At 43.9% G+C, this 19,282-nt stretch overlaps 1 protein-coding gene across 2 annotated transcripts in view; it reads left to right on the forward strand.

Moving 5' to 3' along the window:
• The window catches only part of malt1 (MALT paracaspase 1), a 127,477-nt gene that overhangs the window by 92,551 nt on the left and 15,644 nt on the right, over positions 1-19,282 (forward strand). For both annotated transcript variants that reach the window (XM_072252259.1, XM_072252260.1), the window contains one exon: positions 5,593-5,750. In XM_072252259.1, the coding sequence (XP_072108360.1) occupies positions 5,593-5,750 (158 nt within the window). The remainder of the gene's footprint in view (positions 1-5,592; positions 5,751-19,282) is intronic.

Consider the following 19,282-nt stretch of genomic DNA (forward strand, 5'->3'; position numbering starts at 1 on the left):
CCCTCTATGGCAAGGATGTCTTTCCTCAGATTAGGGGACCAAAACTGCACACAATACTCCAGGTGTGGTCTCACCAAGGCCTTGTACAACTGCAGTAGTACCTCCCTGCTCCTGTACTCGAATCCTCTTGCTATAAATGCCAGCATACCATTCGTCTTTTTCACCGCCTGCTGTACCTGCATGCCCACTTTCAATGACTGGTGTATAATGACACCCAGGTCTTGTTGCACCTCCCCTTTTCCTAATCGGCCACCATTCAGATAATAATCTGTTTTCCTATTTTTGCCACCAAAGTGGATAACTTCACATTTAACCACATTAAATTGCATCTGTCATGAATTTGCCCACTCACCCAACCTATCCAAGTCACCCTGCATCCTTTTAGCATCCTCCTTACAGCTAACACTGCCACTCAGCTTTGTGTCATCTGCAAACTTGGAGATGCTGCATTTAATTCCCTCATCCAAGTCATTAATATATATTGTAAACAACTGGGGTCCCAGCACTGAGCCTTACGGTACCCCACTAGTCACTGCCTGCCATTCTGAAAAGGTCCCGTTTATTCCCACTCTTTGCTTCCTGTCTGCTAACCAATTCTCTATCCACATCAATACCTTACCCCCAATACCGTGTGCTTTAAGTTTGCACACTAATCTCCTGTGTGGGACCTTGTCAAAAGCCTTTTGAAAATCCAAATATACCACATCCACTGGTTCTCCCCTATCCACTCTACTAGTTACATCCTCAAAAAAATCTATGAGATTCGTCAGACATGATTTTCCTTTCACAAATCCATGCTGACTTTGTCCGATGATTTCACCGCTTTCCAAATGTGCTGTTATCACATCTTTGATAACTGACTCCAGCAGTTTCCCCACCACTGACGTCAGGCTAACCGGTCTATAATTCCCCGGTTTCTCTCTCCATAGAACCATAGAAACTACAGCACAGAAACAGGCTCTTTGGCCCTTCTTGGCTGTGCCGAACCATTTTCTGCCTAGTCCCACTGACCTGCACACGGACCATATCCCTCCATACACCTCCCATCCATGTATCTGTCCAATTTATTCTTAAATGTTAAAAAAGAACCCGCATTTACCACCTCGTCTGGCAGCTCATTCCATACTCCCACCACTCTCTGTGTGAAGATGCCCCCCCCCCAATGTTCCCTTTAAACTTTTCCCCCCTCACCCTTAACCCATGTCCTCTGGTTTTTTTCTCCCCTTGCCTCAGTGGAAAAAGCCTGCTTGCATTCACTATATCTATACCCATCATCATAATTTTATATACCTCTATCAAATCTCCCCTCATTCTTCTACGCTCCAGGGAATAAAGTCCTAACCTATTCAACCTTTCTCTGTAACTGAGTTTCTCAAGTCCCAGCAACATCCTTGTAAATCTTCTCTGCACTCTTTCAACCTTATTTATATCCTTCCTGTAATTTGGTGACCAAAACTGAACACAATACTCCAGATTCGGCATCACCAATGCCTTATACAACCTCATCATAACATTCCAGCTCTTATACTCAATACTTAGATTAATAAAGGCCAATGTACCAAAAGCTCTCTTTACGACCCTATCTACCTGTGATGACACTTTTAGGGAATTTTGTATCTGTATTCCCAGATCCCTCTGTTCCACTGCACTCCTCAGTGCCTTACCATTAACCCTGTATGTTCTACGTTGGTTTGTCCTTCCAACGTGCAATACCTCACACTTGTCAGTATTAAACTCCATCTGCCATTTTTCAGTCCATTTTTCCAGCTGGTCCAAGTCCCTCTGCAGGCTCTGAAGACCTTCCTCACTGTCTACTACACCTGCAATCTTTGTATCATCAGCATACTTGCTGATCCAATTTACCACATTATCATCCAGATCATTGATACAGATGACAAATAACAATGGACCCAGCACTGATCCCTGTGGCACACCACTAGTCACAGGCCTCCACTCAGAGAAGCAATTCTCTACCACCACTCTCTGGCTTCTTCCATCGAGCCAATGTCTAATCCAATTTACCACCTCTCCATGTATACCTAGCGACTGAATTTTCCTAACTAACCTCCCATGCGGGACCTTGTCAAAGGCCTTACTGAAGTCCATGTAGACAATATCCACTGCCTTCCCTTCATCCACTTTCCTGGTAACCTCCTCGAAAAACTCCAACAGATTGGTCAAACATGACCTACCACACACAATGCCATGTTGACTCTCCCTAATAAGCCCCTTTCTATCCAAATGCTTGTAGGTTCTGTCTCTTAGTACTCCCTCCAATAATTTACCTACTACTGACATTAAACTCACCGGCCTATAATTTCCCGGATTACTTTTCGATCCTTTTTTAAACAACAGAACAACATGAGCCACTCTCCAATCCTCCGGCACTTCACCCGTAGACAGCAACATTTTAAATATTTCTGCCAGGGCCCCCGCAATTTCAACATTAGTCTCCTTCAAGGTCCAAGGGAACACTCTGTCAGGTCCCAGGGATTTATCCACTTTAATTTTCCTCAAGACAGCAAGCACCTCCTCCTTTTCAATCTGTACAGTTTCCATAATCTCACTACTTGATTCCCTCAATTCCATAGATTTCATGCCAGCTTCCTTAGTAAATACAGATGCAAAAAACCTATTTAAGATCTCCCCCATTTCCTTTGGTTCCGCACAAAGCCAATCACTCTGATCTTCAAGAGGACCAATTTTATCCCTTACAATCCTTTTGCTCTTAATATACTTGTAAAAGCTCTTTGGATTATCCTTCACTTTGACTGCCAAGGCAACCTCATGTCTCCTTTTAGCCCTCCTGATTTCTTTCATAAGTATTTTCTTGTACTTCTTATACTCCTCAAGCACCTGATTTACCCCCTGTTTCCTATACATTTCATACAACTCCTTCTTCTTTATCAGAGTTGCAATATCCCTTGAGAACCAAGGTTCCTTATTCCTATTCAATTTGCCTTCAATCCTGACAGGAACATACAAACTCTGCACTCTCAAAATTTCCCCTTTGAAGGCTTCCCACCTACCAATCACATCTTTGCCAGAGAACAACCTGTCCCACTCAACCCTAGGACCAGATCTATCCTTGTCCATGATCAAATTGAAACTAATGGCGTTATGATCACTGGAACCAAAGTGCTCCCCTACACAGACTTCTGTCACTTGCCCTAATTTGTTTCCTAACAGGAGATCCAATATTGCATCCCCTCTAGTTGGTCCCTCTATATATTGATTTAGAAAACTTTCCTGAACACATTTTACAAACTCTAAACCATCTAGACCCCTAACAGTATGGGAGTCCCAATCAATGTATGGAAAATTAAAATCCCCTACCACCACAACTTTATGTTTCCTGTAGTTGCCTGCTATCTCTCTCCCTCCTTTTTTAAAAAGTGGGGTTACATTAGCCACCCTCCAATCCTCAGGAACTAGTCCAGAATCTAACGAGTTTTGAAAAATTATCACTAATGCATCCACTATTTCTTGGGCTACTTCCTTAAGCACTCTGGGATGCAGACCATCTGGCCCTGGGGATTTATCTGCCTTCAATCCCTTCAATTTACCTAACACCACTTCCCTACTAACATGTATTTCGCTCAGTTCCTCCATCTCACTGGACCCTCTGTCCCCTACTATTTCTGTAAGATTATTTATGTCCTCCTTAGTGAAGACAGAACCAAAGTAATTATTGAATTGGTCTGCCATGTCCTTGCTCCCCATAATCAATTATGTAGTGGATGGGAGACATTGTCCAAGATGGCATGCAACTTAGACAGCATCCTCTGTTCAGACACCACCGTGAGAGAGTCCAGTTCCATCCCCGCAACACCATTGGCCTTACGAATGAGTTTGTTGATTCTGTTGGTGTCTGCCACCCTCAGCCTGCTGCCCCAGCACACAACAGCAAACATGATAGCACTGGCCACCACAGACTTGTAGAACATCCTCAGCATCATCCGGCAGATGTTAAAGGACCTCAGTCTCCTCAGGAAATAGAGACGGCTCTGACCCTTCTTGTAGACAGCCTCAGTGTTCTTAGACCAGTCCAATTTATTGTCAATTCGTATCCCCAGGTACTTGTAATCCTCCACCATGTCCACACTGACCCCCTGGATGGAAACAGGGGTCACCGGTACCTTAGCTCTCCTCAGGTCTACCACCAGTTCCTTAGTCTTTTGCAGATGATCTGCATATAACCGCAAGAAACTGCAGGAAGCTGTGGACACACTTTAGCGTTTCACAGTAGCCAGACTTCTCTATGGACTCTGGGTATACTTCAGTAATGCAGCCAGCATCATCAAAGACCCACCCACAAACTGAAAGCACATACCATTAGGCTCGAGTGCAGCTTCTAACCCACTCTCTAGTACCATAACATGGTCTCTCCGATCTCTCAATTGACCTCATTGTAATCTTGCGCCTTATTGTTTACACTTTTTCTGTAGTTGTTACACTTTATTCTACATTACTATTGTTTTTATCTTGTTCTACCTCAAGACACTATGTAATGATCTGATTTATATGAACAGAATCAGATGCAGAATTAGAGTCAGGTTTAATATCACTAGCATAAAAAAAACGTTGCTTTTGTTCTTAAGTGGAAGCAGTACAATGCAGTAATAAAAACTGTAATTTACAGTAAGAAGTATATGTATTTAAAAAGTTAAATGAATTAAGAAATGCAAAAAAGCTGTGTGGTAGTGTTCATGAGTTCAATGTCCATTCAGAAATTGGATGGCAGAGGGGAAGAAGCTGTTCCTGAATCATTGAGTGTGTGCCTTCAGGCTTCTGTACCTCCTCCCTGATGATAGCAATGAGAGGAGGGCATGACCTAAGTGATGGGGTCCTTAAAGATTGGTGCCACTTGTTTGAGGCATCACTCCTTGAAGATGTCCTGGATGCTGGGGAGGCTAGAGGCCACGATGGAGCTGAGTGAGTTCACAACTTGCCGCAGCTTATTTTGATCCTGTGCAGTACACCCTCCTCCCCCCACCCCGCCCAATATCGGATGGTGATCCAGCCAGTTAGTTAGCTCTGCATGATACATATGTAGAAATTCGTGAGGTTTTTTGGTGACATACCAAATCTCCTCAAACTCCTAATGAAGTATAGCCGCTGTCATGTCTTCTTTGTAACTGCTTTGACAGAAAGGGCCCAGGGTAGATCCTCATGGAAGTTGACACCTAGGAACTTGAAACTGCTCACACTTTCCACTTCTTATCTCTCAATGAGGACTGTAGTGTGTTCCCTTGTCTTACCCTTTCTGAAGTCCACAATCAATTCTTTGGTCTTACTGACATTGACTACAAGGTTGTTGCTCTGAAACCACTCAACAATATGCAAGACAAGCTTTTACTGTGTCTCGGTACATGTGACAATAATACACCAATTCCAATTCCAAAATAACGTGGGTACAGGGCTGGCAAATTTCGTTCAACTGCAGTTGGAATACAACAGACTTCTGGAGCCGGTTCATCTTCTTAACCTGTTTTATTTTCACACGTTTGCATAGTTACATAGCTACAGTAAATGTAGTATAATCATGCAGGTGCACTGTCTCAGAACCATCTGTTATTTATGTCTTCTCAGAATTGCCTGAAAGTATGTGGCTTGAGTTTGAATGTGGTGTCCAAATTCAGCTTGGATTTGCTGCTGAGTTCTCCAACGTGATGATAATTTACACGCGGATTGTGAAGAAGCCGAAGGAAATTATGAAGTGTGAAGCTTACGCAACGGACTTCCCGCCGGTAAGACTTTCCTCCTTTTTTTAAAGCAATTGCTGAATTTCACCAACATTGTTTTATTTACAAATGCCAAGAAATTCAATGATCCATTTCAATTCCACTTCCCATTCCCATTTGAACATGTCAGTCCATGGCCTCCTCTACTGCCACGATGAGGCCACACCTAGGTTGGAGGAGCAACACCTTATATTCCGTCTGGGTAGCCTCCAACCGGATGGCATGGACTTCCGGTCATTGACCCCCTCCCCCACTCCACTATTCCCCATTCCAGTTTCCCTCTCATACCTTCTCTTCTCATCTGCCCATCACCTCCCTCTGGTGCTTCTCCCCTTCCCTTATTTCCATGGTCTTCTGTCCTCTCCTGTCAAATTCTCCCTTCTCCAGCCCGTTATCTCTTCCACCAATTAACTTCCCAGCTCTTTACTTCACCCCTCCCCCTCTCCCGGTTTCACCTATCACCAGCCACCTTGTACTTCTCCCTCCCCTCCCCCCACCTTCTTATTATTTCTTCCCTCTTCCCTTCTAGTCCTGAGGAAAGATCTCGAAACGTCGACTGTTTACTCTTTTCCATAGATGCTGCCTGGCCTGCTGAGTACCTCCAGCACACTGTGTGTGTTGCCTTCAACAGCACAATGCTGCTTAATTTTAGATGGAGCCATAGAGCAGTAGAGCACAGTAAAAGCCCTTTAACCCACAGTACCACAGGACAGTAACGCAGCACTATTACAACACGGCCTTCCAGAGTCTGGAGTTCAAATCTGATGCTGTACTGTACATCCTCCCTGTGGAATATGCGGATTTTCCCCAGGTGCTCTGATTTCCTCCCACAGTCCAAAGACATACTGGGTAGGTTAACTGGTCATTGTAAATTGTCCCATAATAAGGTTAGGGTTAATCAAGGTCCTCAGAGGTTGCTGGGGCGGTGTGGCATGAAGAGCCTACTCTGTGGTGTATCGTTAAATAAATAACCCATCTAGTCGATGCCAACCTGATCTTCTGCCATCTATCTACAACCATACTTATCCTTAATTTTACATTTGAACCCATGTCCGCCACATCTGCTGGCAGCTTGTTCCACATTCACACCATCCTCTGAGTGAAGAAGTTTCCCCACAGACGTTTGCTTGATTATTTCATCTCTCACCTTAACCTGCAATCGCTCATTCTAGTCTCACCCAACCTGAACAGAAAAGGCCTGAATTATGCAAAGTACGCGAGAGGGCACGGTTTTAACGTGCTTGGAAGTAGGTACAGAGGAGATGTCAGGGGTAAGTTTTTTACGCAGAGTGTGGTGAGTGCGTGGAATGCGCTGCCGGCAATGGTGGTGGAGGCAGATACGATAGGATCTTTTAAGAGACTCCTGGATAGGTACATGGAGCTCAGAAAAACAGAGGGCTATGGGTAACCTTAGGTAATTTCTAAAGTAAGTACATGTTTGGCACAGCTTTGTGGGCCAAAGGACCTGTATTGTGCTGTAGGTTTTCTATGTTTCTATGTTCTAACAAACAATTTACTCCTGAGTCAAGTATGATAGTAACATGATTGTGAGTTTTGGGCCTCTTATCTAAGAAAGGATATGCTGGCATTGGAGAAGGTCCAGAAGAGGTTCACATGTATTATCCCAGCAATGAAAGAGTTAACATATGAGCAGTGTTTAATAGCTCTGGATTTATATTCGCTGTAGTTTACAAGAGTGAGGGGTGAACTCATTGAGACTTACCAGATACTGAAAGGCCTTGATAGAGTGGATGTGGAGAGGATGATGGGGGAGTCCTGTAGTGGATGAGTCTAGGACCATAGGGCACATCCTCAGAAAACAAGGACTTCCCTTTAGAACAAAGATAAGGAGGAATTTCTTTAGCCAAACAGTGCTGAATCCGTGAAATTGCCTGTGGAAGCCAAATCACTGGCTATATTTAAAGCAGAGGTTAATTGGTTCTTGATTAGGTAGGGTGTCAACGTTAAGACAAAAGAATAGGATTGAGAGTGATAATGAATTAGCCATGATAGAATAACAGAGTACAGTAGATGGGCTGAATCGCCTAATTCTGCTCCTACATCTTATGGTGTTATGATTAAAACTGGTGAAATGAGGAAAGAGTCTTCACCTACTTTGGATCGAAGAAAGGTACAGTAACTCGGACTATTTTCACAATGGCAAGAAACCATTCGTTGCATAATAGCAAAAGCTTCGGATGACCACGTGTATACATCATTAAAAGCCATTGGACAGATAGAACAATTAATCAGGAGAGCAAATAACTCTTAATGCTAGCTAGAGCCTTGAAATTCAAAAGTTAGAGAAGCCTTGCTGAGTCACCTTTTGTGTGAAACCCCTTGCATCTCTAGAAACACAGCTGGTTAGCCCCTCGTTAACAAGTCAGTAGACTCAACTTCGTACGTCTCGGATCGACGTGACTTGGGTCCCACCAGACCGGGAGAGCTGGAATGTTTTGATAACCCACACCCCAATCTGAGCGAGTACTGTGTAAATGCCACCCTTGTGCAATTACCCATCGGCAAACAGATCGTACATGGCATACAATTATAAGAAAGGTATATTTATAAATGTCACTTAATCAAACAGTAAAGAATGAAGAAAAAAGAAAAGGGCCCATTATAATTAATACAGTCAAATGTGCACGAAGTTGGAGCTCAGATCTTCCACAAAAACTGGAGGTGTCCAGGTACTCAAGGCACCAACTTCTCTTCACTGACCACCAATAGAAATTTCCATCTTAGGTTCCAATGAATCACACATTCTGGTTGGATCAAATTCTACCACCGGTTCTCTCGATCTTCTCTCTCCATCTCCTGTCTCTTTAGCGTCCATCACGAAACCTCTCCACCCAGCTTTCTCTAGGACCTTCTCCCAATTGCACCATCCTGACTGGCTAACTTGCATTCAAAGCTGAACATCACAACCCCTTATCGTTAGTGGTAACCCAAACACTACCAGCAGAACACACTGCTTCTATGGGAAACTATTAAGTGAAATATCCTGCAGCATTAGCACTAAGTGCTTAGCAGTAAAATCGTAGTCAGGGCATTAGATTAGATTATGAGGACACACAGTCCTCTTTTATTGTCATTTAGTAATGCACGCATTAAGAAATGATACAATATTCCTCTGGCGTAATATCACAGAAACACAGGACAGACCAAGACTGAAAAGCTAACAAAAGCCACATAATTATAACATACAGTTACAACAGTGCAACAATACCATAACTTGATGAAGAACAGGCCATGGCACAGTAGAAAAGTTCAAAGTCTCTCGAAAGTCCCACATCTCACGCAGACGGGAGAAGGAAGAAAACTCTCCCTGTCATGCCCGACCACAGTTCGACTCTGAGTCGTCCGAAAACTTCGAGCTCTGATCAGCCCTCCGACACTGAGTACCGAGCACCATTTCTGCTGAACGCTTCGACCTCAGCCTCAGTCGCCAGCAGCAGGCAAAGCCGGGGTTTTTTGGGCCTTCCCTCCAGAGATTCTCGATCGCACAGTAGCAGCGGCAGTGAACCGGGCATTTCAGAAATTTCTCCAGATGTTCCTCTGCTTCTCATGTCTGTCTCCATCAAATCAGAATCGTGTACGGTGTCCTACTTACAAATACAATATCATTTCACCGGAGAGCTGCGCGCGCTGCGTCGCGCTGGCATCTTCTCCTCCTGCCTCAACATGTGCATTTGAGAAAATCAAGTGGAGGTTGGCAAGAGTTTATGTTTGATAAGTCAGTTGTGGGCTCTTCTGTGTTTTCTATTATACAGGACTAGGCTTCAAACACTCCTGCTGATAGCCTGGATTGAGAAATTTGCTTATTTTTTAATGTATTTTTTAATGTATTTTTGTTTTCGTTGCATCTGTCAGATTATTCATTAACACACCAAGGTACATGGCATCTTAGTGTGTTAATGAATAATCTGCCATTCCTTTGGGTTCATCAGATGCATGGAGAGGGGGAGCTGGCTACTTGGGCAACAGCTTGCTCTCCATATCATACTACCCTGGCTTGCCTTTCTAGACAGCTGGGGTGCAACCTCCGTGGTCGACCCTGACTGATAAGGCCTCACTCACAGTGAATGATTTCATTCATGAGGTGTAGTCGTGTTAAATTCTCTGCTATCATACTGCAATGTTGTCCTTGAAAAATCACTTAGACTTGGACTTTCTAATGAGGACCATTTTTCCTACATTGTCCCTCTCTCTACGCATTTGATGAACCCAAAGGAACGGCAGAGACCGATACAGTTTGGCACCAGCAGTGTTGCAGAAGTTGTCAGTCAATGTTAAGCTCAACATAGAACTGTCTTAGGGATTTCAGCTCTGGAATTTTCCCTCAGGGTTTACTCCCGAAGCCTTCCCCATGAGTGGGTACAGCTGCAAGACAGCGGAGGCTTGAGATCAGAGTTTTCCATCTCCTAGAATAGCTGCTAACCCTGACTGACAAGTCCAGCTCCTGAAACGAGCTTTAAGGCACAAGTAAACACCTTTGCCCCTTCTCCTGTCAGTAAAACCAGTTGCCATGGGCTTAGTAGCTGAGCCACATGTGAAGGGCTGGAGATGGACTTCATCGTCAGAGGCTTTTTAAGACACATGCCACTGGGAGTTTTTAATAGGTAGTGGGAGCTGATCCCCATTACCATCCCTTATATAACAACCTTAAGGAACCAAATCACTCACAGTTGTTTTTGTACCTTATGTATCTTAAAATAGAAAAAGTGGTTTTTAAAACTACTTAAAACAGGACATTGATGGGATGCAGACCTGGTCTGATAACTGGCAGATGGAGTTCAATTCAGAAAAGTGTGAAGTGATTCACTTTGGAAGGTTGAACTTGAAGGCAGAGTACAGTGTTAGTGGCAGGATACTTAGCAGTGTGGAGGAAGAGAGGTTCATGTCATAGGTCTTTTAAAGTTGCCGCACAGGTTAATAGGGTGCTGAAGATGGCATAGGGTGAGTTGGCCTTCATCAGTTGGGGGATTCAGTCCAGGAGCCGCAAAGTAATATCGTAACTCTATATTCTGGGCGCCATGGTAACATAGCAGTTAGCGTGATGCTAGTGTGGCTCGGGGTATTCTGAAGTTCCCAGTTCAATCCTGGCACGGTTCTGTAAGGAGTCTCTGTACGTCCTCCCCGTGACTGCATAGGTTTTCTCCGGGTTCTCCGGTTTCCTCACATGATCAAAAGATGTACTGGGTAGATTAATTGGTCATGTTAATTGTCCCGTGATTTAGTTGGGGTTAACTGGGTTTGTCGGGTGTTGCTGGGCAGCACGGCTCAAAGGGCCAGAAGGGCCTACTCCGCACTGTATCGCTAAAATAAATAAATAAAACTCTGGTTAGGCCACACTTGAAGTACTGTGTTGGGTTTTGGTCAGCCCGTGATAGGAAGGATGATTTAGCAGAATGCTGTCTGGATTAGAGCGTGTGCCTTATGAGAATAGGTTAAGTGAGCTGGGCCTTTTCTCTTTGGAAGGAAGGAGAGGGAGAGAGGTGACTTGATTGATGTGTGCAGGATGATAAGAGGCACAGATCAGGTGGATAACCAGAGACGTTTTCCCAGGGCGGAAATTGCTGATATGAAGGGTGATTGGAGGAAAGTGTAGGGCAGCAGTCCCCAACCACCAGGCCGCAGACTGGTACCGGACCGTGAGGAAACGATATGAGTCAGCTGCACCTTTCCTCATTCTCTGTCACGCACTGTTGAACTTGAACATAGGGCTGCCAACTGTCCCGTATTTGCTGGGACATCCCGTATACTGGGCTAAATTGGTTTGTCCCATACGGGACCGCCCTTGTCCCGTATTTCCCCCGCTAAGGTAGAGCGTTCCTATGAAACTTTTTGTGCCAAAGTGGTGTGAAGCAAAGAAGCAACTGCCATTAATTTATATGGGAAAAATTTTTGAGCGTTCCCAGACCCAAAAAATAACCTAACAAATCATACCAAATAACACATAAAACTGAAAATAAATAACATGAACGTATAGTAAAAGCAGGAATGATATGATAAGTACACAGCCTACATAAAATAGAAATAATGTATGTACAGTATAGTTGGGAAAATGAAGATAAAACCGATTTGTGGGGAAAAAAATCGGTACGTACACGCATGCGCACACAGGTGCCCGCGCAAGGCTTCATGGTCATGGTAGTCTTTCCTGGGGTAAAGTGTCCCATACTTGACTGCTACTTTTGTCCCTTATTTGGGAGTGAGAAAGTTGGCAACCCTAACTGTAAAAGACATGTTGAGGTGAGTTTAACCCTACTTGAACATCCCCCGCCCCGGTCGGCCAGTCCGCAAGAATATTGTCAATATTAAACTGGTCCGCAGTGCAAAAAAGGTTGGGGACCCCTGGTGTAGGGGAAATGTCAGAGGTATGTATGTTATTTGCACAGAGAATGGTGGGTGCATAAAACACCCTACCAGGGTGGAGGTACAAGGCAGATATATTAACAACTTTTCAGAGACGCCTAGATGGGCACATGGGTGAAAGGAAAATGGAGGGTTTTGTGTGAAGGAATGGTTAGATTGATCTTGAGTAGATTGAAAGGTTGGCACAACATTGTGGACCAAAGGGTATGTATTGTGCTGTGCTGTTCTATGTTCTGAATCTGTATTGTCAAAATTTTGGGTCTTGTCTACCTTTTGAGTCCCCCAAGATGTAGAGTTAAGAATATCAGCTGGGTCCCTGAGCTAAATGTCCTGTTGTAGAGGGGTTTGGCAGTAAGCCGCTGGAACTCAGATCTTCCACTCTATCTCGATGTATTCGATGATTGTACGTTCTAGTATCAATTGTTTGGCGACCATAAAGTATAAAGCATAAAGTACTCAGCAGCTCCCTCACCCCACCCACCTACTGAGCCAATATAGAGTGCAGAAGAAATATATATAAAATATACCAGAGCAGCCCAGTTAGCTTAATAATATTACAGTGCCAGCAACCAGGGTTCAATTTCCCCCCACCCTGCCAATGAGGAGTTTGTACGTTCTCCTCCTGACTGCATGGGTTTCCTCTGAGTGCTCCTGTTTTTTCCCACGGTCCAAAGGTACACTGGTTAGTAGGTTAATTGGTCATCTGGATGCAGGCTGAAAGGACCAGTTACCATGCTGTGTCACGAAAGAAAGAAATAAAATTGAAATAAAAATTCTATTCAAGAGATGCACTGCCTACTCTTTTGTCTTGCTTTTTCCCACTGCCAAAATCCACAGCTATTGTCTCCATTTGAAACTGTGATTTACTTGTACCTCCTCTAACTTAGACTATGGTTTTGTTTGCTAAGGATGTAGTTTGCTGTACACTGGGAAGACAAAATGCAGATTGGGCTGTTAACTTGGAGAACAAACTGAAAACAGAATACAGGGAGCTAGGAAGGAAGTTGAGCAGCACGACCTCAAGGGTAGTAATCTCAGGATTGCTGGCTGTGCCACGCGATAGTGAGGATAGGAATAGAATGAGGTGGCAGATAAACTCATGGCTGAAGAACTGGAGCCGAGGCCAGGGATTCATATTTCTGGATAATTGGGATCTCTTCTGGTGGCTGGTGTGACCTGTACGAAAGGGATATGCTGCACTTGAATCCGAGGGGGACCAATATCCTTGCCAGCAGGTTTGCTAGATCTGTTGGGAGTTGCTTAAAATAATATGGAAGGGGGTGGGTACCAGTATGATAGAACTGAGGATAAGCCAGCAGGTTTACGAGTAGATTATGGGTGTTACATGAATGTAAAGAAGGACAAGGCAATGTTTGGGTAAAAATGCAGAAAGAGCAAAGAGTTAATTTGTACCACAGAGGCAAAATTCAAAAGGGCGAAGTATGCAGGACTGAAGGTGCTGCATTTAAACGTGCATAGCATTCGGAATAAGGTGGATGAACTCATGGCGCAATTAGAGATTGGTCAGTATGACGTTGTGGGCATCACAGAGTCGTGGCTGAAAGAAACTCATAGTTGAGAGCTTAACACCAAAGGACATACTTTGTATTGGAAGGACAGGCAGGAAGACATAGGCGGTGGCGTGGCTCTATTGGGAAGAGGTGGAATTACTCTTTAGAAAGAGGTGACATAGGGTCTGAAAATGTCAAATCCTTGTGGGTGGAGTTAAGAAACTGCAAGGGTCAAAAAACCATTATGGAAATCATATATAGGCCTCTAAACAGTAGCCAAGATGTGGCGTTGAGATCACAAAGGGAGCTAGAAAAGGCATGTAATAAGGGTAATGTCACAATTGTAATGGGGCACTTCAATATGCAAGGGTATTGGGAAAATCAGGTTGGTGTTGGAGCGCAAGAGAGGGAATTTATGAATGCCTATGAGATGGCTTTTTAAAGCAGCTTGTGATTGAGCCCACTCAGCGCAAGGCTATCTTAGATTGGGTGTTGTGCGATAATCCAGATTTTATTAGGGAGCTTCAGGTAAAGGAATCTATAATATGATGGAATTCATACTGCAGTTTGAGAGGGAGAAGCAGAAGTCAAATGTACAGTATCACAATGGAATAAAGGGAGTTATAGAGGTGTGAGAGAGGAGCTTGCCCAGGTGGAATGGAGGGGATACTGGTGGGGATGACGGCAGAGGGAAATCTTGCCTGACAAATCTGTTAGACTTCTTTGAGGAAGTAACAAACAGGGAGGACAAAGGAGAGGTAGTGGATGTCATTTACTTGGATTTTCAGAAGTTGTTTGATAAGGTGCCTCACTTGAGGCTGCTTAACAAGATAAAATCCCATGGCATTAAAGGAAAGGTAACGACATGGATGGAGGAATGGCTGACAGGCAGGAGGCAGCGAGTGGGAATAAAAGGGGCCTTTTCTGATTGGCTCCCAGTGACTAGTCGTGTTCCTCAGTGGTCAGTATTGGGACCACTACTTTTCAGATTGTTTGTCAATGATTTAGATAATGGAATTGATGGCTTTGTGGCAAAGTTTGCAGATGATATGAAGATAGGTAGAGGGGTAGGTAGTGCTGAGGAAGCAATGTGATTGCAGACAAATTGGAAGAATAGGCAAAAAAGTGGCAGATAGAATACAATGTGGGGAGATGTACGATAATGCATTTTGGTAAAAGGAATAAAAGTACAGACTGGTATCTAAATGGGGAGAAAATTCAAACTTCAGAGGCGCAAAGGGACTTTGGGGTCCTTGTGCAAGACTCCCAGAAGGTTATTTTACAGGCTGAGACTGTGGTAAGGAAGGCAAATGCAATGTTGGTATTCATTTCAAGGGGAATAGAATATAAAAACAAGGAGATAATACTGAGGCTTTATAAGACACCAGTCAGGAGTGTTATTAACAGTTTTGGGACCAATAGCTGAGAAAGGATGTGTTGTCATTGGAGAGAGTCCAGAGGAGGTTCACAAGTATGATTCTGGGAATGGAGGGGTTAATCTTTGAGGAGTGTTTGGCAGCTTTGGGCCTGTACTCACTGGAATTTAGAAGAATGCGGGGGGGGGGGGGTATTTCATTGAAACCTACCAAATGTTGAAAGGACTAGATAAGGTGGATATGGAGAGGATGTTTCCTATGGTGAGGGTGTCCTGAATTGAATTGAATTTGAATTGACTTTATTAGTTACATCCTTCATATATATGAGTAGTAAAAATCTTTACATTATATCTCTGTCTAAATGTGCAAAGTGTATTATCGTAATTTATAATAAATATTACATACAACAGGATAGTCAATACAACAAAGAAATACAGTTGTGTCAGCATGAATTAATCAGTCTGATGGCTTGGTGGAAGAAGTTGTCCCGGAGCCTGTTGCTCCTGACTTTTATGCTGCGGTACTGTTTCCCAGATGGTAGCAGCTGGAACAGTTTGTGGTTGGGTGACTCGGGTCTCCAATGATCCTTTGGGCCCTTTTTACACACTTGTCTTTGTAAATGGCCTGAATAGTGGGAAGTTCGCTGGGCTGTCCGCACCACTCTCTGCAGAGACCTGCAATTGAGGGAAGTACTGTTCCTATTCCAGGCAGTGATGCAGCCAGTCAAGATGCTCTCAAATGTGTCCCTGTAGAAAGTTCTTAGAATTTGGGGGGCCATACCAAACTTGTTCAACCGTCTGACGTGAAAGAGACACTGTTGTGTCTTTTTCACCACACAGCCAGTATGTACAGACCACGTGAGATCCTCGGTGATGTTTATGCTGAGGAACTTAAACCTGTTCACCCTCTCAACCCCAGATCCATTGATGTCAATAGGGGTGAGCCTGTCTCCATTCCTCCTGTCGTCCACAACCAGCTCCTTTGTTTTTGCAACATTGAGGGAGAGGTTGTTTTCTTGACACCACTGTGTCACGGTGATGACTTCTTCTCTGTAGGCTGCCTCATTATTATTTGAGATTAGGCCAATCAGTGTAGTGTCGTCAGCAAATTTAATTAGCAGATTGGAGCTGTGGGTGGTGACATAGTCATGGCTTTTCAGAGAGTAAAGGAGGGGGCTTAGTACACAGCCCTGAGGGGCACCTATGTTGAGGGTCAGAGGGGCAGAGTTGAGGGGGCCCACCCTTACCACCTGCCGGCAATCTGACAGGAAATCCAGGATCCAGCTACGCAAGGCAGGATGAAGGCCGAGTTCTCTGAGATTCTTGGTGTTGAATTATGGTGTTGAATGCTGAATTGTCGTCCAAGAACAGCATTCTCACATAAACATCCCTCTTCTCCAGATGTGTAAGGATGGTGTGTAGAGCTGTGGCTATTGTGTCATTGTTGACTGACCCTGAACTAGAGGGCACTACCTCAAAATAGGGGGAGGGGGGGTGACCCTTTAGAACAGAGGAAAGCAGGAATTTTTTTACCCAGAGATTAGTGAATCTGTGGAATGCTCTGCCAAAGGCAGCTGTGAAGGTCAAGACCGTGGGTATATTTAAAGTGAAAATTGATAGCTTCCTGTTTGGTCAGGGCATCAAAGGTTATGGCGAGAAGGCAGGTGTGTGGGGTTGAGTGGGATCTGGGATCAGCCATGACAGGAATGGCAGAGCGGACTTGATGGTCTGAATGCCTAATTCTGCTCCACTCCTGTGTCTTATGGTTTAATAGCTCCATTCGAAAATTAAGATTGTGTTATGTACTTCCCTTCACAAGTGTAAAGGGGAATGAAATAATTGTTACTTTGGATCTGATGCAGCACAAAAAAAACACAATAAGTTAAAGAACATAAAAATAAAAAAATATAGAATGCATAACCTAATGCAGCAGTACCTGTATTATCTTCTCCTCTCGACTCTGTTACCTCACAGTATTTGGCCTCTTGTTATTTGATCTTCCCTTTCTTCAACCCCATCACACATCTTAACTTACATTCCAGCTCCCCTAGATCTCGTTCTCTGAATCTTAATGCCTGTATCTGACTATCCCAGTTCTGATGTAAGATGGTGATGAAAGGGCGTGCAGGAGTGAGATATACCAGCTGTTTGGGTGGTGTTGCAACAACAACCTGGCACTCACCATCAGGAAAACCAAAGAGCTGATTACGGACTTCAGAAAGAGTAAGACGAGGGAACACAAACCAATCCTCATAGAGGGATTAGAAGTGGAGAGAGTGAGCAGTTTCAAGTTCCTGGGTGTCAACCTCTCTGAGGATTGGACGTGACATATTGTTGCAACTATAAATAAGGCAAGACAGCAGCTATATTTCATTAGGAGTTTCTGGTTTGTCAACTAAAACACTCGAAAACTTCTACAAATGTACCATGGAGGGTATTCTGACTGGCTGCATCACCATTTGGTATGGGGGGGGGGCTTCTGCACAAGAGCAAAGTAAATTGCAGAAATTTGTAAAGTTAGTCAGCTCCATCATGAGTACTGGCCTCCGTAGTATCCAAGACATCTTCAAGGAGTAATGCCTTCATCATTAAGGACCCCACCACCCAGGACATGCTCTCTTCTCATTGTTACCATTGGGAAGGAGATACAGAAGCCTGATATACACACTCAGCAATTGAGGAACAGCTTCTTCCCCTCTGACATCCAATTTCTGAATGGACATTGAACCCATGAACACTACCTCATTACTTTTTAATTTTTGTTGTTTTTACACTACTTAACTTAACTATTTAATAGACATGTAAATACTTACTGTAATTCCATTTTTTCTCCGTATTTATTTATCATGTATTGCATTGTACTGCTGCTATAAAGTTAACAAATTTCACGACATACAGTATACCAGTGATATTAAACCTGATTCTGATTCTGAGGTATAAGGATATAAACCTTAAGTGCTGACTGTTTATTCTGGATCATAATTATAGTACTGTGCAAAAGTCTGAGGCATATATATACATAGGTAGGATGCCTAAGACGTTTACAGAGGACTGTGGTAATTTTATGATTATGAAGACACGTAGTCCTCTTTTATTGTCATTTAGTAATGTAGACATCCCACCTCTCCCGGAACTTCCGGGAGTCTCCCGCATATTAATTGTGGCTCCCTGATGCCCGCAAATTATATACAATATCACGGAAATCCATTTTTTTGAGAGCGAGCGAGAGAAAAGCAAGAGAGAGCACGAGAGAGAGAGCGAAGGCAAGCGAGCATGCGAGCGAGAAAGCAAGCTAGACAGGGAGAGAGAGGGAGAGAGAGAGAAAGCAAGTGAGAGCGTGCGAGCGACCATGAGAGAGAGAGAGAGAGCGAGCGAGACCGGGCCATTGCAGAGTGTTCCAAAAAAATATATAAAATGTACGTCACCCCAGACTACACTAAAGTGTACCCCTGCCTAATAGGGGTCAAAATAATGACAGTGTTGCTCGCTGCACTGTTTGCAACAGTGACTTTTCTATTGCCCATGGTGGGTTAAGACTGAAAAAAACATGTTGAGGTGAGTTTAACAGGTGTCATTTATTCATTAGCATAGCTAACGTTATTTGAACTAGCTGGCCAGCTGCTAAGGAGCTACTCTATTGCAGACATCCCACCTCTCCCAGAAGTCTCCCACAAATTGATGGTGCTACCTCCCTGAAATGAGTTTTTGCAGGGTGGGATGTCTGGTAATGCATGCATTAAGAAATGATACATTATTTCCTCCGGTGTGATATCACAAAACATAGGACAAACCAAGACAGAAAAAACTGACAAAACCACATAATTATAACATATAGTTACAACAGTGCAACAATACCATAACTTGATGAAGAAGTCTATGAGCACAGTAAAGTTCAAAGTTTCTCAAATGTCCCACATCTCACGCAGACAGGAGAAGGAAGAAAAACTCTCCCTGCCATGCCGACCACAATCTGACTCTGAGTCATCCGAAAACTTCGAGCTCTGATCAGCTCTCCGACACTGAGTACTGAGCGCCATCTCTGTTCGAACGATTCGACCTCCTTCTCAGTCGCCAAAAGCAGGCAAGGCCGGGGATTTTGAGGCCTACCCTCCGAAAGATTCACGACCACACAGTAAAGACAGCAGCAAACGGGCGTTTCAGAAATTTCTCCAGATGTTCCTCTGTGCTTTCACGTCCATTCTCCATCAAATCAGAATTGTCCACGGCCCCTATTTAACGCATACAATATCATTTTCACCGGAGAGCTGCGCACG

The sequence above is a fragment of the Mobula birostris genome, chromosome 3, assembly GCF_030028105.1.
Source record: "Mobula birostris isolate sMobBir1 chromosome 3, sMobBir1.hap1, whole genome shotgun sequence".
NCBI classification, from domain to species: domain Eukaryota; kingdom Metazoa; phylum Chordata; class Chondrichthyes; order Myliobatiformes; family Myliobatidae; genus Mobula; species Mobula birostris.